At 32.4% G+C, this 24639-nt stretch overlaps 2 protein-coding genes across 3 annotated transcripts in view; one reads left to right on the top strand and one right to left on the bottom strand.

The window, feature by feature from the left end:
- Positions 1-24639, bottom strand: part of LOC114326832 (esterase B1) — a 95788-nt gene that overhangs the window by 57970 nt on the left and 13179 nt on the right. The gene's annotated exons all lie outside the window — the stretch shown is intronic.
- LOC126882738 (zinc finger MYM-type protein 1-like) lies at positions 5229-8382 on the top strand. Its single transcript, XM_050647727.1, has 2 exons — positions 5229-5497; positions 6181-8382. The coding sequence occupies exon 2, from the start codon at positions 6724-6726 to the stop codon at positions 8380-8382; it is 1659 nt and encodes a 552-aa protein (XP_050503684.1). The 5' UTR covers positions 5229-5497; positions 6181-6723.

Here is a 24639-nt window from a genome sequence, read left to right as displayed (position 1 = left end):
GTCTGTTGATGTATATGTATTTGATTTTCTCTTCATTTGCCCTTAAACCAGTTTCCTTTGCCTCTACCTCCAATTTATTAAAGTCTCCTTCACATTGGTAACTGCGTTTCCAACAATGGCAATGACATCCGCGTATGCTGGTAGTAATTATGGTCCATTTACTGTCAGTAATTATGTCCTAATTTGTGCTGTTCTTACTACTTTCTCCAGAATTATATTAAAAAGGAGAGGTGACAGCGTATCTCCTTGTTTCAGGCCACTGCTTATTTCGAAGGATTCTGAGAGTTAATAATAATAAATAAACAACCATCAGAAGCATTACTTACCTGAACAAATCTATATGAAATAATTAAACTTTTATAAAAAAAGAACTATTTTATAATAAAACGTTTTTATTATTTATAGGAGAGAATATAAAATAATTTGACGATATAAAATGCTTAAAATTCCAAAAATTACACTATAATAAAAAAGTACTTTTTATAATAACACGATTTCTTATATGTATATAGGACACAACATGTTTCGAAAGAATAAAATATGAATTTTTAGTAGGTGTATTAACTGTTAAAATTATAATTCAAAAAATTACACTAGTATAAAAAACTACTTTTTATAATACCACGGTTGTTTAAAATGGTATATAATATTTATATATAATATTTAACTTATAAGATACGAATTTTAAGTATATCAACTTTTAATTATTTATTAAAAAAATTAAAGAAAGATACGCAACAGCCGTGTTCGAACTAGGGAACTCTCGGTCTGCAGTCTAATGCCACTGACCCACCATCAATTTGTAGATATCGATTTATTAACGTACTTTAAAATATCATTGCATTAGCCACATTTTTAAAATAGTTTGAAATACAATAAAATCGATTTATCCATTCAGGTGATTGATTAGTGTGGAAAAGCTCCGTAGATGCGTTATAGTAATAGATAGCAATAAAAGTTAATAACAAAAATTGTAGCCAACTTTGATTAGAGATTGATAATCAGTAATTGTAAATTGTCAGTTTTAGACAATTCAGTCATGGCTTACCTAAAATTTGGAAAGATTTAGACCCGTAATTAATAAGTTGCTCTGAAAAATGAAAATATCTCAAAAACTAATAAATTTAGACATAGGGAATGTTATACAGTACTTACTTAAATGGTTCAGCTGGACATAGGGAAGATACGTTGCATATATTGAGATACATAAATACATACATTGTATTACATTGAGATAATTGTGGCAACTGAGCTCTCTCGATGACAATAAGGTTGTTAGCATTAAGGGGCATTAACCTCAAAATTGACCACTCATTTCGACTGATACACATAAACGTCAAAATATGACAATGTAGTAGTAGTAGCTAAATATTTTTGGCCTAAGGGAATGGGAAAACTGTTTAGTTTTAAAATTAGTTTTTAAATAAAAAATATTGTAAAAATTAAAGTAAAATTATTAACTCATTAATCATAAACTTTGTTTTTGATTTATTTATGGACAGCCTTGCTTCAAAACTCACTCATTTTATTCGTTTTAACAGCTCTATTGCACCAAAAACTCGTTCTCAAACAGAATCTTCAACTAACACAGGTTAGCGCAGTTGCCGCAATTCTCTCAATGTATATTCCCTATGTCCAGCTGAACGATTTACGTACTGTATATAAATTAAAGTACGGTTATAGTACTTTTCGATAGTGATATAAAATAGGTACAGGGTGTTTCATTTAAAATTACTGAGAAAATAATGTACTTGCATTTTGACTCACCCTGTATTCAATATAAGAAAAATAAGGAATATCAATTATTTATGAAAATTTTGACAATAAGTAAAAAAATATGGCATCACTAAAAAATTTTATTTATACAGGGAGTTGAACTTGTTACGATTTTTATATAAAATTTGTTATAACTTTGTAAATACCCTGTATAACATACCAAACCTTTATATTTTTGTAATGTAGAAGTTAAGAAGATTTCGAATATAAAATAAAATATAGGGTGTTCCATTTAAAAAAACATAAGTTTGATCTGCCACTATGTTATCGAACAATTCGATAAAATTCAGTAAAATTCTAACTAATTTTGTAATGTAAAGCTCAAAGTTGGCTACAATTTTTGTTATTAACTTTTATCGATATCCATTACTATAACGTATCTACGGAGCTTTACCCTACTAATCAATCACCCTGTATAATAGCAGTTAAATATTGCATTGTTAGCTAGTTCAAAGCTATTCTGAAAATTTCAGGCATTTACGTAGCCTAGAACTATTTTTAAAATGGATTATAAAATTTGCGGAGTCCGTAACACCGACCAAGCCATGTGTATAAAAACGTTTTGATAAAATTAAGATTACAAAAAAACCAGAAAATACAAGAGCACAATTATTCAAGAGCTTTATTAAAATTTTTGGATTATATTTGTAACAGCTATAAGTTTTCTAAACGGTGGCGTGAATTACACATCATACCAATTGAAAAAGAGTAACAAAATCGAAAAAGAGTAATCATAACAAAATACAAAGTATCTCTAAAGGTGCCGCCACACGCAACGGAAAAACCGATAGGTATGCCTGGGACTTCAAGGAATACTTCTATGTGTGTATAAAGAGTTCTCTGAGGCATTTCTGTAGATTTTATGCCTAAAATATAGACAATACCAAAATTTCGGCCCGTTCGGACATACAATCACGGCCCGTGCAACACAAAATCAAGAGGATTCCATCCATCCACAAATAATTCCGCCAATTTTTCTATAGATAATTATTTAGTTCTACGTATTCTTGACTGGGGCGTTTGTTTTCCGCTAGTAGTTGTCTTCTATCCTTCAATAGTTGCATAGTCTCGTTGCTTATTTTGTCTTCTTTAGTTCTTGTTTTCTTTGAGCCTTGTAAAAAGGTACTTTGTATCTTTTTACTGGAGCTGTAGTCGGCTTCGGGTTGTTAACTTGTTAACGTCGTTTTAAATTTATTATTTGTGTCCCGTTAGAAAAAGTCATGGACGTCTAATAGTATTGTATGTTATATTTCTATTTCATAAATTATAAATGTGATAAACGATAAACCCATGAACTTCACTAGATATTTCAGAGACAGATACATATGGTTGATATCTAATGCCATCCCCTCTTTGTGAACACACACACACACATATGGTTGAACAATGAAGAAAATTATAATTATTTATAAGACACACAAACATTACAAACTGCATTGCAGAATAATTTCCTTACAAATTCTACATAGGTACAAAACATTGATAACTAGAGTGAAAAATAGATGAAAGGAATAAATCGAAAAGACGATAGTTATAAAAATCTTTAATTCTAGTCCGTAATTCCGAAATGTCAGACGGTGGATCTGTCTGCCTCTTTCACCATTCCCCATATGTACGCATTAGGTGTCGTTAGGTCTGGTGGGAGTGAGATTGATATGGAAAATCACTGCCACGCAAAATAAGGTAATCCCTAAAATGATCGCACAGTATTCGAAGAGACTCCCCGGTCGTGTGAGAGGTTGCCCTTTCCTAATGAAACCATTGTTGATTGTAAGCTTAAATCGTTTTAGGGACCTTTTCCGTATAATCGAAAAGAGTACTCCGTGATAAAAATTTGTTCTGCAAAACTGAGAATCATCCTGAAACACCTAAAATTAACACGACATTCACATAACATTCATAACGAAGTTGTTTTGCATCGGATGAAAAAAGTCACGGAAGTCGTCACAACAGTTAAAAATCTAAAACTTCAATATTTTAGCCATGGTATGCGACACCCAGAGAGATATAATACATATACTCAATGTAATAATACAAGGCAAGGTAGACGGAAGAAGGTAACCAGGTCGAAGATTTACGATTATTGCATTCGATACGGACTAAAAATAAACAAGAAAAAACTAAATTTATGATTGTCTCAAAAACAGAACATGGAAATCAAACGTTAATGATAGAGCAAACCCAAATAGAAAAAGTAAAGACATACAAATATCAGGGAACCTGGGTTGATGACAAAAATGACCAAAGCAAAGAAATTAAAGTCCGAATTGAAACTGCAAGGCAAGCATTTATAAAAATGAAGACGCTGCTTACAAACAAAGACCTTCAGTTGCCTCTCAGATTCTTCAGGGCTCTAAGATGCTACATATTTTCTATATTACTATACGGAATGGAAGCTTGGACATCGAAGGGACAACACAAAAGAAAAATAGAAGCGTTCGAAATGTGGTGTTACAGAAGAATATTGAAAATTCAGTGGGTTCAAAGGATTACCAATGTTGAAGTGCTACGACGTTTAAATAAGGAGTTAAAAATTATGAACAGTATAAAAACTAGAAAACTGGAATATTTGGCTCACATTACCAGAGGAGAAAAATATGAGTTGCTGAGAATTATTATGCAAGGAAGGATCCAAGGAAGAAGAAGCATAGGAAGAAGACGCATCTCCTGGCTGAGGAACCGTAGAGAATGGTTTAACTGTAATTCATTACAACTATTCAGAGCAGCAGCCAACAAAGTGACCATAGCCATTATGATATCCAACCTCCGATAGGAGAGGGAACTTTAAGAAAAAGAAGGTCGAAGAAGAATGTCAAGGCTTAAAAACCTGAGAGAATGATTTAACAGATCCTCTGCATCTCTTTTCCAAGCTGACGTCAACAAAATTACTATAGCCAATTTGATAGCACATGAAGAAGAAGATGCAGTCCTGGATTTGTCAATAGGCCATATAGGCCGCGGCCTATGGGCGGCAGCGTCTTAGGGGCGGCAGATTTTACAGGAAGCTCACTTAATTATAGAGAATAAAGGTCAAACAAGTTCACAGGTTGTCTCATGGTTTTTTATACTAATACGTTAAATTCTCATATAAACTCACATATCGAAAATTATCAATCCTAGGTATTTTTACCGTTTTTATCTACATAATAATATACTAATAATATCTATACCTCGTCCAATTTACTTACCGTTGCACGTCATCCGCGCCATAGCCTGTGACACGATACCAATACGAAATATCTAGGCGGTAGGTGTGTTCCCCTTTAGAATCATTTTGATTCTAAAAAAGAACACACCCACCGCCTAAATATTTCGTGTTGGTATCGTGTCACAGGCTATGGCGTGGATGACGTGCAACGGTAAGTAAATTGGACGAGGTATACTATACTATTATTGTGTGACTGTATCTGACTGATGGATAACAGCAACGGGGCGACGACGCGGCGGGAGCAGTGACTCAATGCAGCCGAACATGAGCCGAACCACCTCCATTTCCTACCCGCGCTCGACATTCGACAAACCGCCCGCACAGTTCAAAGCGGCAGTGTTTTGCAAGCATCGATTGCATACGCTATGCTCGAGTCGCCTCGCTATTATCTATACAAAACACATAACGACTACTTACTTCTGAAGAAAAAATCAGTGATTCTCAATAATTATTTATTTATTTATATTTATTTAATCATTTATACTTTGTTGGTGAAAGTTTCTGTTGAAATAGGTAAGTTCTACACAATGGTAGCAATACTCTAATATATTTTTATCATTTACACTCATTAAATGAAAATTTTGCCTCATTAAAATGAAAGATACCTGCCTACCTTCTTACTAAGTAGGGGAAAGGAGGGTAAGTTGACGAATATAAGACTTAAAATTAAATTTTGACGTTCTTTAAGAAAAATAAAAATATTTTTTTGCAAACTTATTAAGTTTATACGTTTTGTAACTGATTTATGTATTTTTTTATTAAATACATATATTTTTTAAAAATTTGGAAAAATAAATATAAAACGTGTTCAGTTCGTTATCATACCCACACATGGAGTTAAGTTGACAAACTAATGTGGGTAAGATCACGAGGTACCTCTACCCTCTACATAAAAACTAAATGTAATATTATGAAAGAAAAATAGTTTAATAACAAAAATGCAACTAAATGGTACAGTGACAACAAGACCTCATCTTAAATTTAGATTCTTTTAATTCGGTACATTCAGCATGTGCCCAAAGTTTACACTTTAAACATTGAATTATGTCCCTTTCCCCTACCCGTTCTCTAACGAAAATATAGAAGATAGAAAGACAATATTGTGGTAGAATATATTAAAATTTGAGACATGTCATGACGTTTTCTAGTTGGCGCACACACTGGCGCAGTTATTCACGTCTTTTTTCTTTTTACAGATTGATAGCGTCCTCAAACTGACGGAAAATGAGTGATGGAAGGAAAAGACTTAGCGGTGCTGAGTACAGAAAAAATGCCAAAATAAAAAAAGATAAACAAGAACACGCACTTCAGAAGACCAGGAAAATAGAAGCTTTTTTTAAGAGTGAAAACAGCAACGAGGGTTTACGTAATGCACAAGAGAACTCGGGGATTAGTAATAATAAGGAAAATCAACATGAACAAGGTTCTGTTCCGGTTGAGGTGAAGAGCCTGTACCATCAAAAACAGTCAAATCAGTCGTGTCCAGTAAAACTTGTTCATCCTCCTGATTCTGACACCGAAATACCTTCAACAAGTAAGTGTTATTCAAAGTCAGATAACGAAGAAGTGGCTATAGTTACGACATCAACTGAAATTCATTCAATAACAAAACTAAACACAGATCCAGTCTTATCCAAAACTAAACACAGATCCAGAATTAGCTAAGATTAGCTTCTAGAGGTCTCGCTTTTAGAGGAAGTAATGAAAAGTATGGTGACCAGCATAGTGGAAATTACATTATGCTTCTGGAATTAATAGCAGAATTTGACCCATTACTAGCTAAACACATTGAAAGATATGCAAACCAAGGATCAGGAACAACTAGTTACCTATCGAAAACTGTTTGTGACGAATTTATTTCTTTAATGGCTGAAAAAGTATTAATATACATTAGTAATGAGATAAAAAAAGCAAAGTACTTTTCTTTGATTGTGGACTCAACACCGGATGCAGCACATATAGATCAGCTAACGCTTGTCATTCGATATGTTTTAGATAACGGAGAACCATGTGAAAGATTTATCAAATTCTTACCTTCTGTAGGACACAAAGCTCAAGAAATGTTTGATGCCATTACTATAGAGCTAGAACAGTTAAACATTAATCTCAAAGATTGCCGTGGTCAATCTTATGATAATGCCTCTAACATGTCAGGGATTTACAATGGTTTACAAGCTAAAATTCAAGAACAAGCACCATTTGCCATGTTTGTTCCTTGTGCAGCTCATTCACTGAATTTGGTGGGAACCTCGGCCGCTGAGTCTTGTCCAGAAGCCTGCCGCTTTTTCATGTTGCTGGAGGAGGTATATACTTTCTTCGTGAAGTCAACCGAACGTTGGAAAAAACTGATAAATGAGATAGGAAGAGGAAAGAGGCTCAAGAGAGTGAATCTAACTCGTTGGTCGGCTAGAGCAGATGCCTGTAAAAGTCTAAGAGATTCTTGGGATGAAGTAGTAACAGTTTTAAAAATTATTGAAAATGACACTTCAGAGAAACCCGTCCCGCGAAATGAGGCAAAAGGAATTCGCATTAAATTAGAAAAACTTGAAACTGCTTTCATGGTCGTATTTTGGAATGCTATTTTGGAGAGATTAAATAAAGTGAGTATTCAGATTCAGAGCTCATCTGTAGATGTTTTGACGGTATCTGATCTCTATGGATCTCTAGTAGAGTTTACAATAGCAGAACGAGACAACTTTGACTATTTTGAAGAAAAAGCAATTGAGATGAGCGCTCTTAAGCAATATCAAGGTGAAATAAAGAGGCAACCTAAAAGAAAAAAAATGACGGATGAAACATCGAATGAAGAACCTGAAACACCCTACGGCTCCAGAGATTTTTTCAGAGTGGACACCTTTTTGGTCATCCTTGATAGACTGAGGGCTGAAATAGAGAGAAGGCATAATGCTTACTTAAACTTTAAAGAAAAGTTTTTATTTTTAACAAAAATTACTGAATTTTCAACACAAATAGTTACCGAAAAAGCCCAGTCGCTGGTGAAATATTATACCAATGATTTAGAGGAAGATTTGGTTCAAGAATGTGTGCATTTTCACAGTTACATTTCCTCTAGTAATGTTGCAGAATGTGCAGTGAAGCCTAGATCAAACTCATTGCTCAGTCTCTCAACGTTTTTGAGGAATCACTCGCTGTCTAATGTTTACCCTAACTTAGATATAGTTCTCCGCATCGCACTTTCGACTCCGGCTACGAATTGCTCTGGGGAAAGAAGTTTTTCCTGTTTAAAACGAGTAAAAAATTATCAAAGGTCTTCATTGTCTCAAGAAAAAATGAATTCTTTGGCTCTTCTCTACATAGAAGCAGAGATAATGAACACTATAAACTATGATGATATTATAAATGATTTTGCTATTAAAAAGTCCCGTAAAAAATTGTAATTATTATTTCCTTAAGCCCTTCCTAATGACTAATTCATTATTTTGATCAACCTTAGTTCGTTTCTTACTACATATGGAAAATTATTATTTTAGTAAGGTACATGGGGCGGCGCAAATAAAGTGGCCTACACTCGTAAACAATATAAATCCGGCACTGAGAAGATGTACTAATTTATTCTTTATGTACTTTTTTTATTTTACTCCAATTTATTTAACAATCTGTTCCGTTAGGAACAATCAGTTAAAATTATGACTTTCTTAGGGCCGGTTGTTCGAACGCTAATCAAAACTGATCATTATCAAATATTTAATTACAATTATATTTGATTAAGCGTACTTCTGACAGATGTCGCATTTTGAGGTAATGTTGACTGATTTATTTTATTATTTTGGTTTTAATTTAAAATAAAACATAATTAAACTCTTTCTGATGTTAATTTCTTGTTTTTACTTACAAATCAATAATAATAATAAGCAATTTTTAATAATTTAAGAGCTGCGGCTATATTTTAATTACTGTTTTACCTACAATCAATAACTGATTAGTGTTTTACATGTATTTTTCATGTCGCGATTTGATTCCCATCAAGAAAATTGATTACAATAAATGATTGATTATAATCAACTTCTTGATTAGCGTTCGAACAACCGGCCCTTAGGCTATGACATGTAGGTAAGAATTCCAATGAAAACTTTCCTTTCTAAATTATCAACAAATTAATGTATAGATAGTACTACTAGTACAATAATGTAACACTTAAAATAGTTCTAATTTATCTAAAATCTATTTGGTAAGTCAGTTGGTTTATAACGCTTCAGTCTGCGAACTTCACCCTCCGTGTTTAATAATTTACTCGCGAAATCATTTGGATGAGCACTAAGTCTTTCTTCATACTTTTCACTGTATTTGCTGATTTCTTCTTTTTGAAGCTAGGAACTTTCAGGTCTCTGCCTATTATTGCGTTGGGGACGTACCATGGAGCGTTTAATATGGTTCTTAATGCCTTATTTTGAAAACGTTGTATGATTTCCAAGTTAGAGTTGCTGGCTGAGCCCCATAGCTATATGCCATAGATCCATATGGGTTTAAGTGTGGCTTTGTATACCACTAATTTATTTTCAGTTGACAGTCTTGAATGTCTGCCCAGAATCCAGTACATTTGTTGAAGTTTGTGTGTTGAAGAATGTGTTTTCTCCATGTTAGTCTTTTATCTAGATGTATGCCCAGGTATTTGGTTGTATCTACTTGTTTGTTGTTTAAGTATACTGGTGGACAGTTCTCTCTTCGCCTTTATGTACTAATTTTCATATTAATGTTGTTAATTTTGCTCTGTGGTTAGTAGGTACATTGAAACCCAAAAAGTTTGTTTACCCTGTATATTATCAAGAATTTGAGATAATGCATTCAGATGAAACTGCAAGTTTTATGTAACAAAACGTTTATCTTGTCAGTTAAAGAATTCACTTTTATTTGTTGGGGGTCACTTACCTTCAGAATAATTGCACTATTCCAACGTTTGATAAGAAATGTCTTAACCAAGCGTAAAGTTATCTTTATTAGTACTGATTAAACAAATATTTTCAATAGTAAATCGTTCGAATTAGGTTTTTAGAACACCTTTATAGCTTTATCTGTGTAGATATAGAAAGATTTTTTGGTAAAATAAGATAGATCACTATGTTTATTCTGATTAATCCTAGCATTTTTTTTAAAACGATAGTTTATTGGGACTACAGCAGTAAATACTAAACAAATATTATGCGTTCAAATAAGATCGGCATATATGACACCAACTTAAAGACAATTATAAATATACAGTGTGTCACAAAACTATTTTTTTTTCTTCCTTATTGGCTTTGGTATTCAAAGGCAAAATTTGCCATTTGGCAAAATTCAGGTAAAAGATCTCTCCTTCATCTTTTTAATAAAGTTTATCAAACTGGCTATATACCAACGGATTGGCTGCTGTCGACTTTTGTGACGATACCTAAAAAGGCAAACGCGAAAAGATGTAGTGACTACCGCACCATTAGCTTGATGAGTCATGTTTTAAAGATATTTCTACGAATTTTGCACTCTAGGATGTACCAAAAAATAGAAGAACAGCTTGGTGATACACAGTTTGGATTCCGCAATAACCTTGGGACCAGAGAAGCACTGTTTAGTATTCAGGTTATGGTACAGAGATGCAGAGATGTCGGACATCCGGTTTATATGTGTTTCATTGACTTTGAGAAGGCCTTTGATCGGGTAAAACATACGGAAATGATTGCTATTCTTCAGAAAGTGGGTATTGATGATAAAGACCTACGCATTATCAAAAATCTTTACTGGCATCAACGTGCAAACATCAGGATTGGCTGGGACACGTCTGAAGAACTTCAAATACGAAGAGGAGTAAGGCAGGGCTGCATTTTGTCCCCACTAATATTTAACATCTATTCTGAGTTTGTTTTTAATAAAGCAGTGGATAATGCTCAATGTGGTATCAAAATGAATGGCGTCAATATTAATAATTTGAGATATGCGGATGACACGGTGTTAATTGCGAGCAATTATGAAGAACTTCAACATCTGATTAATAGGATTACCACAACGTGTGATGAATATGGACTCAAGCTAAACACCGCAAAGACCAAGGTGATGGTTGTCAGTAAGACGCCAATACAACCGGAAGTAGTAACAGCTTATGGTGAACAATTAGAAAGAACTAACAGTATCACCTACCTTGGTTGTAATCTAAATGAGAACTGGGACATGAGCAAAGAAATTAGAATACGTATAGAGAAGGCCAGAGCTGCATTCTTTAAGATAAAGAAACTTTTATGTGGAAACAACATTACTTTGAATCTTAAAATTAGATTAGTGAGATGTTATGTGTTCTCTACTCTTTTGTACGGTGTCGAAGGTTGGACTTTAACAGATACTCTTCTCAAGAAATTGGAAGCCTTTGAAATTTGGGTATACCGAAGAATCCTACGAATAAGTTGGGTGGATAGAGTTCGTAACGAAGTTGTTTTGCACCGGATGGGAAAAGTCACAGAAGTCGTCAGAACAGTTAAAAATCGAAAACTTGAATATTTTGGCCATGTTATGCGACACCCAGAGAGATATAATATACTCCATCTAATAATACAAGGCAAGGTAGACGGAAGAAGAGGGCCAGGTCGAAGAAGAACGTCATGGCTTAAAAACCTGAGAGAATGGTATAACAGATCCTCTGCATCCCTTTTCCGAGCTGCCGGTAACAAAATTACTATAGCCAATTTGATAGCCAACGTTCGATAATCGAGCACGGCACATGAAGAAGAAGATTGGCTTTGGATTACTTGATCCATTCAGCCACGATAGATAATAAATTACTGTTTGCTACAATATTCCAAATATAATACATTGCATTACATAATACATTAGGTACATGTGCGCACATATAATACTTATGCACGCACATACATACATACATATGTAGAAGTGGAAACATTTAATTGACCAGTAGGTATACTCCTCATTCATGGCCCTAACCAACTTAAATTAATTTACAAATAATTAAATCGACAAAAAAAAACTACATGCTAATACTAAATACTAATACTAAATGCTAATAAATATATGTTTTTTTTTACACAGCGATAAGGCTTCAACCCGGATCAACCCCGCGGAGGTTTACACCCTCTTTGTGTTTTTAATTTTTTTTTCTCTTTTTAATTTTTTTTTATAATTTATTATACTTTTTTTATTATAGTCACAAAACTAGCAAAACATATTTTTGAGAATAATGCTACATAATAAATTCAAGCAATTTTCTATACACAGACACAGTTTATACTCGTATAAAGAAATTAGTAACAGTGTTGTACTCTATTGATTAGTCACTTTAGAAAGGAACTATAATGTTCAAAAGGTTTTGCTATTTCATATGGTCAATGGAGCCCCAAATATGAAAAATATGAAAATATAATTTCAAGTTTTGCATAAAATTGCTTTTTTTAAAATCGTCTTCTGGAATTTTTGGAATTTATTGTTCCACACGTCTGTTATCAGTTTATGTATATCTGTCAGGGTATTTTCTCTAATTTTGAAAATTTCAGCTAATATGTTAGCCATACCTATGGCTTTATTATTTCTGTCATAATTTTCTGTATTGTGGATGGGTTTGTTAATTCATTACTCTTGTTCTGTTCTTCTGTTCTGTCTCCAAATCGGCTACTACAGTAGCTATATTTTTTATTAGCAGTCCCCCGAAATAGTTTTTCCAGCCTGCTTTTATTGCTACATTATCACTGATAATTTTTCCTTCACTATTTTTAAAAAACAGTGCGTGGTTTATTTTCTTCTTTATGTCCTATTTAAATCTTCCTCCATTTTAGTATTTAATTGTCGTATCTCCTAGTCTTTCTGCATATTTTGTCTAGCTTTCTTCGTATCTTCATATTTTTAGTGAATTTCTGATGTTATTGTTTTAGTTTACTGCTAGAAGACTGTACAGTTCATTTCTATTGTTAATTGGTTATTACATTGGTCATCAAACTAAAGCTCTTTCCTTTAACGTATTTTAATTCCTATCACCCTTTTAGTCGTTTCCCATGATAACCTCTTAATCCTATTCGATTCTTCTTGTATTGTTTCCTGCCTTTGTTCTAGGAGTCCTCTATATCAATTCTTCTCTCAATAGCTTTTATAGTTATGGATTTTTCAAGTTGTCCAGGTTTAATTTTTCGATCTTTGGATGTTTATTTCATGTCTATTTATAGGGCATGTAAATTTTTTTAAGAAAATAAAAGAATGAAATGAAAGGCAGAATTCACCAAACATCATTAGGGCAATGAGTGTTGATAATTATTGTAATATAGTTTATTTGTAACTAACTGTATTATTATTTCGTAATTTACATATTCTTTCACTTAACGACTGAAAGTCGAATATTTATATCTATTGCGTTTTATTTTCTAGTCCACTTTGAATCGCTATGAAATAGTGTGGGTTCTGGTGTCTCTGATCTCATTACCTAGCCATTTTATTTCTTAAATTGCCTGAATTGTGATTTTGTATCTAGGCAGCTTATTTAGTAGGTTCTCTATACACCAGGTTTATTCTAGGTTCTCCATCAAATATACTCCAAGGGTCATCTGTTGGTTCCGTAATATAGTCTTTTTCCTGAGGTGAGTAGTTGGCCCATCGTCCAACCCTTCGGAGGACCATTTCTCCCTTCCTCGTCGGCCCTTGCCGTACCTTCCACGGGGGTTGGTTAGCCAATATTCAGTAAGCTGGCTCAGGTTTGCCAGTGTTCTCCCATGTGATTGAACCAAACTTAGAAGTGAACATAAGAATTGGGAAAGAGTACCTAGAGGTGTTATCAGGAAGAAACCCCTTGTATTGCGCATCACTACTCCTTTGAATCATCCTATCCTTTGATCCTAATTCTCTATAATTTTAAATACGATTTATTCCCAAATTATAAATAAAATTTTCCTAGTGGGTAGTATTTTATCTTTTTAATATTAAAAAAGGAGATGAAGAGACAGGAGAGTGGAAAAAGCTCCCTAATTCTGACTGAGTTTGTATGACTGACAAAGGTTACTTTATCTTGTACTTGTTTTAAGTTCGTCAGAAGTAAATCAAATATTAAACAGTATTGTTCATACAAATCTTTATTATAGGTCTGGATCCCGCGTATGAAAAAAAGTTGATTAATAGCAAGCTGAAAATTTGTTAATAGCTTAAGGCTGTCTAGTTGGACAAACTTTGATATATGGGAACACTGGAACAGGGGAAGTTTTAATTGTGGAAGAGGTTAAAAATTTGGAACGGTCAGACCACGAAAACGGCACATGAATTTTGTCCGACAGAACAGACTTAAACTCTCCGAATAGAGATTAAACTCTCATGCAAAAATCAGACTGCTATTTATCACCAAATTGGCGTTTTAATGAGTGGAACATGTAGAATATGTCAAATGACAGGAATTATGACAGGTGATAAATAGCAGTCTGATTTTTGCATGAGAGTTTAATCTCTATTCGGAGAGTTTAAGTCTGTTCTGTCGGACAAAATAAATGTGCCGTTTTCGTGGTCTGACCGTTCCAAATTTTTAACCTGTTCCACAATTAAAACTGCCCCTGTTCCAGTGTTCCCATATATCAAAGTTTATCCGATTAGACACCCTTAAGCCATTAACAAATTTTCAGCTTGCTATTAATCAACTTTTTTTTCATACGCGGGATCCAGACCTATTAGCAATCAAGAAGCTACAACTTACAAGTTACATGACGCTAGCCGGAATGACGTTACCTCGCTGACATGTGTCTGTCGTTGGTCTTCTTCTTTTACATTCTAAACATATTATATTACACGTTCCCCTTTTGTTTTAACTAAAATACCTCGTACAAAACTAAAATACAGAACTAAAATACAAATACAAACAAGTGGCAACCTAACTTATTATTACCACAATTTCAATTTAACATATACAGTCAAACCCGCTTATTAAAATAGCCGTTGTTCCAAGAAAAATTATTCCTGTAACAGGGATATTCTAATAACCGATCATATAAGCCTAGTAAAAAAGTTTTGGGACCACAAATTTCTATTCCTTAAACCGGGATATTCCTTTAACCGGTATTCTAATAAGCGGGTTCGACTGTAGTCCTTTAAATATGTAGAAGGCTTGTGAGATCTCTTACTATTTTTAATTATAGTGTTACCTTATTCCTCATCTCTTACATTCAGTAGGTTATCGACAATAACCCCATTATTTAAATTAACATTTTTAAATAGGTCTGGATCCCGCGTATGAAAAAAAAGTTGATTAATAGCAAGCTGAAAATTTGTTAATAGCTTAAGGGTGTCTAGTTGGATAAACTTTGATATATGGGAACACTGAAACAGGGGCAGTTTTAATTGTGGAACAGGTTAAAAATTTGGAACGGTCAGACCATGAAAACTGCACATTTAATTTGTCCGACAGAATAGACTTAAACTCTCTAAACAGAGATTAAACTCTCATGCAAAAATCAGACTGATATTTTACATGTTCCACTCATTAAAACGCTAATTTGGTGATAAATAGCAGTCTGATTTTTGCATGAGAGTTTAATCTCTGTTCGGAGAGTTTAACTCTGTTCTGTCGGACAAAATACATGTGCTGTTTTCGTGGTCTGACCGTTCCAAACTTTAACCTGTTCCACAATTAAAACTGTCCCAGTTCCATTGTTACCATATATCAAAGTTTGTTCTGTCGGACAAAATTCATGTGCCGTTTTCGTGGTCTGACCGTTCCAAATTTTTAACCTGTTCCACAATTAAAACTGCCCCTGTTCCAGTGTTACCATATATCAAAGTTTATCCGACTAGACACTCTTCAGCTATTAACAAATTGTCAGCTTGCTATTAATCAAACTTTTTTTCCATACGCGGGATCCAGACATAAAACATATCAATCTCAATATCAGTAAGACCTTCATGGTCACTATGATTTTTATAGATATCACTATCATTCTGACTCACAATTTTAATATTAGATTCAGTTGAGATATCAGTTTTACCATGATCAATTGGGATACTAACATTGTGTACATCATTATTGTCAACCAAGGTATTTTCATTTTTGAATAAATTCAAATGAAAATCATATAATAAAAAGTCTTTGTTACACGATAAATTAGTTTTATTTAGAAACTTTCTAGTCCGTCTACATTCTGTACCATTTGAATCCTGTACAAGATAAGACATCCCCTCCATTTTACAAAAATTGAGAAATACGGGGTGAAAAATATTTACTCGGGAGTGAAAAAATATACGTTCAAAATAGGCCAGGAATTGGATAAAATGACTAATTCTAAGCAACTTTTATTCTATAGAGTTTTTTCACTAAGTCGATACTTTTCGAGTTATTTGCGAGTGAATATGTTCATTTTTAACAAAAAAAAACATGTTTTTGAACGGTTTTTCGCAGATAACTCAAAAATTAAGTACTCTAGCGAAAAAAATATTCTTAGTAAAAATATAGCTTATAAAAAATTGAAAAAAATGGTGTACGCGTGAGTCTGCAGACCGAGTAGAAGCAGAGTTGTAGTAGCTAATGAAAAGTAGGTTCTTCTTCGTCAAATTCCAAATCGAATATTTCAATGTGAAATAAACAAAAAACAGAGCACTTTTCGGGGAAAATTTATTTTAACTTTTTTCAAGTGTTTAAAAAAAAGTTTATATTTGTTTTTTAAAAAAAAAACTTCTAACATTAAAAATAAATGAGTTACGCTCAAAATATTGTTAGTCTTTTTTATTTTTTGGTACAAAAATCGCAAAAGTGACCCCCTTATTAGCTTCCCAAATAAAATTAATCGTTACCGCTTCACAAGTTACTTTATTTATGTATTGTTTATATTATCTATAAGTTTGATTGGTTCAAAGTGCTCATTTTTGAAAAAAAAATTGGGTTTAAAATAAAAATTTTTTTTTAATTTTGAATAAATAAAGTTCATGGCATTAACTTAAAAACTATTAGTAATACCAAAAATGTTAAAGAGTAATAAAATGTACGTTTTGCTTTTCTGAATATTTTTTCTTTTTTGTTTTCTTGTTAGACAAAAATTAGTTATGCTATGGCTGTTCAAAATTTGCCTAAACTCGTGATTAGTTACTCATTCAAGCCATTTTAACTACAGCTTTCTGTTCTACAGAAAAACTCTATAGAACAAAAGTTGCTTAGAATTAGTCATTTTATCCAATTCCTGACTTATTTTGAATGTATATTTTTCACCTTCGAGAGGGGGGTATTCCCCTCCATTTTTGAAAAATGGGATGTAGAATTGTATACTTTTTCTTATATAATAATAGAAAATTTCAACTACCTGTTCCTAAATTTTCATCCTTCCTTTTTTTTGAGGTCACATTGTTCTTTGATCGGGCTACACATATTTTTCTGCAAGTCCATTTGATTGGGAATGATACGGACTGCTAAAAATAATTTCAAAATCCCAATCTTGAGCAAACTTCTTAAAATTCTCAGAATTGTATAGCATATTATCTGCATAAAATTTTTCAGGGATACCGAATTTTATCATAGTCTGTAAGTACTGAAATCATCGTCAGACATATAAAAGCTAACCGTATAAGATGGGCAGATAATGTGGTAAGACCAGAGGAAGACAGAGTATTAAAAACAGTATTGTTTGAGAAACCAGACGGTAGAAGATCAGCAGGCCGTCCCAGAAAAAGATGGAAAAATTATGTTAAAGCGGATTTATATAGGATTGGACTACAACAATGGGAAATGTAAGCGCAAGATCGTAGAAAATTCAACCCGAGTTGTAAAGCCAGTCAAGAAGAAGAAGAATATTAAAAAAAACACAGCGAAAGTGATAGGGAAAAGTCGCCTATGATGGCATAGTACCTATGATGGCATAGAGGGTGTATTTTGGAACGCAGTCCACTTATTCTGAAAACGGATGCATTAGTGTATGCTTAGTGTGACCAACTAGCCCGAAAAATTAGGGATATGGCCCGAATTACGAAGTTGTCCTCGCGTCCCGGACCAGGATTCCAGGCCATCCGAATTTTCAATGTTTTGATAAAATTATATTTTGAAATTTTGAATATTCTTCTAAGAATTCATATCAAATGGAATTGGTGGGAAGAAAAAAAGTCGACAATTTCGAGAGTGTAATATTAAGATCAATGCTCGGAGTGAGGCTTATAGACAAAAAAACAAATAAATGGATTAGAAACAAAACCAAAGTAAAAGACGCAGGAGAACATGCTGCCAAATTAAAATGGAGCTTCGCAGGACACAATGACCGACTGAAGGATAAAAGATGGAATCACGATATACAACAATGGAGACCGTGGTTAGGAAGAAGAAGCAAAGGAAGACCACACATGAAATGGGCTAATGACATAAAGAACTTTGGAGTACACAACTGGAAACAGGTGGCGCAAAATAGACAACACTGGATTGAATTCGGGGAGGCCTATGTCCAAAGTTGGATTATTGAGGGCTGAAGAAGAAGAAGAATATTAATACCACTTCCAAAACGCTGCGTATCGTGGTATTTGGTATAATATAGTTCTACGAAAACTCAAACTGTGAACTTTTTTTTCGGTTCTGTATTTTAATTATTGTCATTATCATTACAACCAATTGTGGCTTAATCCCATTAAAAATGTCATTGTCAATATATAAATGTTTAATAAATAAATAATGTTTAATTATGAAAGTTCTATATTAAAACAGGCTGAAAATGCAAGCATTATCATAACGAAAACTTTGTATATTTACGTATTTTAATTCATAATATGGAAAATTTCTATTATGAAAAGTAGTTTAGAATTAATAATTATGTTTTAATGTGCAATTATATCATTCTAATTTAAATGTTATGAGCTATAGTCCAGGGTAATAAGGTTTTTTCCATGACACTCGAGCAGCCAGGGTACTGAAGGGTTTTTTCGACAGGTAATACCTATAAGAGCAAATTGTAACTATTTCCTGCGTAGGATCTGGCGGCCATTTTTATTTATAAACAATTAAGTGTCAAAAATGGCATTTTTCCCTTTTTTTTTTCAAATCAATGGAAAACAGTGAAACTTATGGTTTTTTTAGTACAAATATCTTTGAGATTATGGAAAAAGCTTTAAAACGACGTATTACAAAGTTTGATATACTCATTTATTGTTAATATAATTGCGAAAAAAGGTCGGAATTGCAGAAAAAATTAATTTATTAATATCTATTGTAAAAATTAGTGTAGAGCTTTGAAATTTTTGTCATATAAGCGTTCTTTAGTGCTTAATATGTGATAAAAATTTCAAAGCGATTCATTCAATTGTTTTAATTTTATTCAAATTGTTTATCCCAGAGAGCATTTTTTTGCAATAACGTAAGTCAGAAAAAAATGACATTAGAACCATTCCACAGGTGTCAAATGAAAGAGCATGAGCTATATTTTCAAATTGGTTTAAAAAAAGCCAATAAAAAATGCACTTATTAGTAATAAATAATTATGCAAAAGTATCGTAAATCTTTCCTTATAAACTTTTTATTTTGTTATATAAGAAATAATATATATTTATTACATTTTTTCATTAATTATGATATAAATAACATTACTTGGTAGTTGTGCACTTAAAACAGGGTAAAAAAAGTTAATATTTTTGGAAAAAGTTATTCAAAAAGTTTATAAGGAAAGATTTACGATACTTTTGCATAATTATTTATTACTAATAAATGCATTTTTATTCGCTTTCTTTAAACCAAGTTAAAGATATAGCTCATGCTCTTCCATTTCACACCTGTGGAATGGTTCTAACGTCATTTTTTTCTGACTTATGTTATTGCAAAAAAATGCTCTCTGAGATAAACAATTCGAATAAAATTTAAACAATTGAATGAATCGCTTTGAATTTTTTAATACATATTAAGCACCAAAGAACCCTCATTTGACAATAATTTCAAATCTGTACTCTAATTTTTACAACAGTTATTGCGAAAATAATTTTTTTTGTAATTCCAATCTTTTTTCGCAATTATATTAACAATAAATGAGTATATCAAACTTTGTAATGTGTCATTTTAAAGCTTTTTCCATATTCTCAAAGATATGTGTACTAAAAAAATCATAAGTATCACTGTTTTCCATTGATTTGAAAAAAAAAGGGAAAAATGCCATTTTTTGACAGTTAATTAATAAAAATGGCCGCCAGATCCTACGCAGGAAATAGTTACAATTTGTTCCTACAGGTATTACTTGTCGAAAAAACGCTTCAGTACCCTGGCTGCTGAAGTGTCACGAACAGGGTATATTTTTGTCTTATTATCCTGGCCTACTATAAAGGTAGTTTACTCTTGATCGAAATTCATATTTTTTATATACCTCGTATAAAATTAATAAAATTTTATATTATGATGGTTGCATCATAAATCTTAGAACATGAAGAGCTTTTTATGAAGAATAACTTTTCTTCGTCAAATTAAAAATAAAAGAGTTATAAATGGAAATGTTCTTGGTATCCATAATTTGAGAAAAATCTTCAAATATTTTTTCCATTAGAAGGATGTACACAGACACAACTGGCTAGTGACTTTAGTCAATAATTTTGCCAATTCGACAAAAAAATAATTTCTAAATAGTTAATAATTATTACTAAATAATTAGTAATTTTGAAAATTTTGGCAAAATTCTCAAAAAACAAAAAATTACCTTCTAAAAGCACTAGCCAGTTGTGTCGAGTTTAGCGTATATTTTAATTTATAGTTTAGGTATATTTTAATTTCATATCAAATGGAACAGTCCATTTATCATAAAGGGGAGGCCGTATTTATACTGGTATAAACCTTTTTAAAACTGTTAATAAATTATTGCTTTTAAAATATTATAATCAAATTGTATTTTTGAACATCTTATTTATTTTATATAATAATTAAATTCACTATCAAATGTCATTGATGTTTTATTAATACTTAATTTAAAATTTAGTTTGACATTCACGAAGTGTCAAACTCAAATGTAAATAACCTATGCTTGGCTTAGCAAATCGAGATTTAAAAACTAGCCTACTTAATAGCAACGATTTCAGCTGGACGTGTAGTGTGTCGGTAGGAAATAAACCGATTGTGACGTTACATTTTAGTTTTTGAGGTCGATTATCTCGAAGACGGTTAGAAATATCGAAATACCGTTTTCAGATTTGGATTCAGAAGAAAAAACTACATAAGAATCCATCGATAAATCTGATCTGAATATTGCAGGAGCGGCAACGCAATAACACACACACTTTTGCGAATTTATAAACGAAATGTTTTCGTTGAAAATGGCCCGATTTTCATTGAAAAGTCCCGGATTTCAGGTATTTTTTTCAGCCGTGTCCCGAATTTGACTAAATTGGAGTTGGTCACACTATGTAGGGCTAGATAGTCGGTTTGTAGTTTCATATAAAGTGTATGGTGCTCTGATGCTTTTTATGAGAGTAGGAAAATTATACATTTTTCGGCAAGTCCCGTAATAATATTACACAAAATTAAAATTTAAAATCCAGTACAGTAAATAGAAGAAAATATTAAATAACACCTTGAATATATTATTTGTTAGACATACTATGTTTGTTGAGTGCGTGATTTTGAAGTTATCTTTCGATTTAAGATTTTTTTTCTTCTTTTAATAAAATGCCGATTTTTGCCTATGATGGCACACTTCAGGGTATCCAATGATGGCATATGTATGCCATCATAGAAAGTCCAGACGAAAAGCGTTTATAAGCATCCATTATTCACTCCAAAAATACTAATGATGAAATATCTTCGAAATCTGAAATTAAAATGCCAAAATCTAATGTGCGTGGACATTCATTTGTACAAAAAATAAGGACCAGTATTTTAAAATTGTAAACCAGAAAATGAAAAAAGCGAAAACGTGGGAAGAACGGTATGCTCAATTCTACTCCAGACCTGATTTGAGCTCAGACAGAAGTAAGAAGAAAAAGCAATTTAATAAAGAAAAAAAAAGCCAATAAGAGTCATGAAGAAAGTTTTCGTGGAAAAAATAGCAGTTACGAAGAAGAAGAACAAGCGGAATTATAGAATGATCTTAAAGACGACAACCCTAATGCCGATTGTTTGTATTGTAATGAACTCTCCCTAAATAAATCAAAAGAAATATGTATTCGGTGTCAGACATGCCATTCAGGGTGCCATGCATAATTAGTCCGTTCTTTAACGGTAAAATATTGCAAAATCTCTAAATTTTAAAGAACCGCTTGGATTGACATGAAATTTGGCATACACATAGCTAACAAGTCAAAGAAAAAAAGTGATATTGTGCCGATATGTACTTTTGCCCTGGGGGTGGTTTTCACCCCCTCTTGGGGGTGAAAAAATTTTCGTCCAAAGAAAGTCAGGAAATGGATAAACTGGCTAATTTTAAGTAACTTTTGTTCTATAAAGTTTTTTCATTAAGTCAATACTTTTCGAGTTATTTGGCAGTAAATATGTTCATTTTTTCAACAAAATAACCACGCTTTTAGACAGTTTTTCGCAAATAACTTAAATAATAAGTATTTTGTCGAAAAAACAGTTTTAGCAAAAATAGAGCCTGTAAAATTTTTAAAAAATGGTGTATATATCACGTCTCTTTACCTAGTAGAAGCAGAGTTTAGCTAATGAAAAATAGGTTCATATTCGTTCAAATTCCAAATGGAATACTTTAACGTGTAATAACCAAAAATGAAGCGCATTTCGGGGAAAACTTATTACAACTTATTTAAAGTGTTTAAAAAAAGCTTCATTTTTGTTTTATAAAAAAAATTTCTAGCATCAAAATTAAACAAGTTACGCTCAAAATAAAGTTAGTCATTTTTGGCTTTGGTAAAAAAATCGAGAAAATTACCCCCTAATTAGTATCTTAAATGAACTTAATCGTTACGACTTCACAAGTTTCTTAACTCGTGTATATATTGTTTATATGATCTGTAAGTTTCATCGGTTCAAAGTCCTTATTATTGAAATGGCTGTAGTTAAAAGGGGTTGAACGAGTCACTGATCACGAATGTATGCAAATTTAGAAACACCAAATCTTAATCAATTTTTGTCTAACCGAAAAACAAAAAATACATGATATTCAGAAAATCAAATCTGACTTTTTTTGTTTTTCGAGATTTTTGGTATCTCTAACAATTTTTAAGTTATTTTGAAAAAAAGCATATTTTTCAAAATTTAAATTTTTAAAAATTTTACTTTGAAACCAATTTTTTTCAAAAATAAGCACTTTGAATCGATAAAACTTACAGATCATATAAACACAACATAAGTAAAATAATTTGTGGAGCGGTAATGATTAATTTCATTTAAGTTGCTAATTAGGGGGTGGTCTTCCCGATTTTTTTTTTGCAAAAACAAAAGGGACCAACTTTATTTTGAGCGTATGTATGTATACACCGTTCTTAGGCGTCAACGCCCTTCGGTAGGGATCTATGGAGGAGTATCACCAAGCCGGAAGCCCTTATCCCTTCCCGTACCGCTCCTCCATAGGTCGATCAGACGCCAGTTTATTTTGAGCGTAACTTGCTTAAATTTAACAATAGAAACATTTTCTAAAAACAGAAATAAAGCTTTTTTTAAACACTTTAAAAAAGTTGTAATGAGTTTTCTCCAAAAAGTGCTTAATTTTTTGGATATTTCACGTCGCAATATTCTATTTGAAATTTGGTGAATATGAATCTATTTTTCATTGGCTATAACTCTGGCTCTACGAGATCCAGAGACCTAACGCGTACACCATTTTTTTTACTTTTTTATAAGCTATATTTTTGCTAAGAACATTTTTTTCGACAAAATACTCACTTTTTGAGTTATTTGCGAAAAACCGTCTAAAAATGTGGTTATTTTGTTGAAAAATGAACATATTCACTCGCAAATAACTCGAAAAGTGTTGACTTGGCGAAAAAGCTCTATAGAACAAAAGTTACTTAAAATTAGTCAGTTTACCCATTTCCGGACTTATTTTGGACATATATTTTTTCACCCCAAGCACAATATCACTTTTTTTCTTTGGCATGTAAGCTATACGTATGCCAAATTTCATGTCAATCCAAGCGGCCATAGGAAACGTGTGTCACCTATGATGGCATACTTGCTAATTCAAAAAAAGAAAGCTTGCAAAAACGTTTAAAATCTATATGGGAAATAAGCCACAATTAAAATGAAAAAAATAATTTTATTAACGTTTGGACGCCCAAATCGGGTGCCGTTGTCAAAATACAAAATATTACTAAAATAAACTAAAGTGTTGTTGCTAAGCAAAAAAAATTCTTCTAATAATTTATTTAATCTCACTCATTTATATTGGCAATTCAGACATATATTATACATTTTAAAGTAGAAGACTTTAAAATGATATTGCCAATATTTATGAGTTGCGTTCCTGGGACGACTTACTGAAAGATAGTTCATTCGATTACATGAAATTAACCCCAACTCAAGAATATCCGTCATAAAAAATTATAGCATGTGATATGTCTTTAAAAAGACAACCAAATGCAACGACAGTAAAATTCTCGCGTTAGAGACTTCATAGTAAATCACAAGGGAAAACCAGGAAAAACCAGTATTTTGACAACGGCACCCGATTTGGGCGTCAAAACGTTAATAAAATTATTTTTTTCATTTTAATTGTGGCTTATTTCCCATATAAATAATTAATCATAAAAATGCCACAAGGAAATAGCTTCAGAACAACGTTTAAAATCAATATTATATTGTACAAAACCTA

Source organism: Diabrotica virgifera, chromosome 3 (genome assembly GCF_917563875.1).
Source record: "Diabrotica virgifera virgifera chromosome 3, PGI_DIABVI_V3a".
In the NCBI taxonomy this organism is placed as follows: Eukaryota; Metazoa; Arthropoda; class Insecta; order Coleoptera; family Chrysomelidae; genus Diabrotica; species Diabrotica virgifera.
Note: the sequence above shows the minus strand (reverse complement) of the source record. Positions and strands in the feature narration are given on the sequence as shown.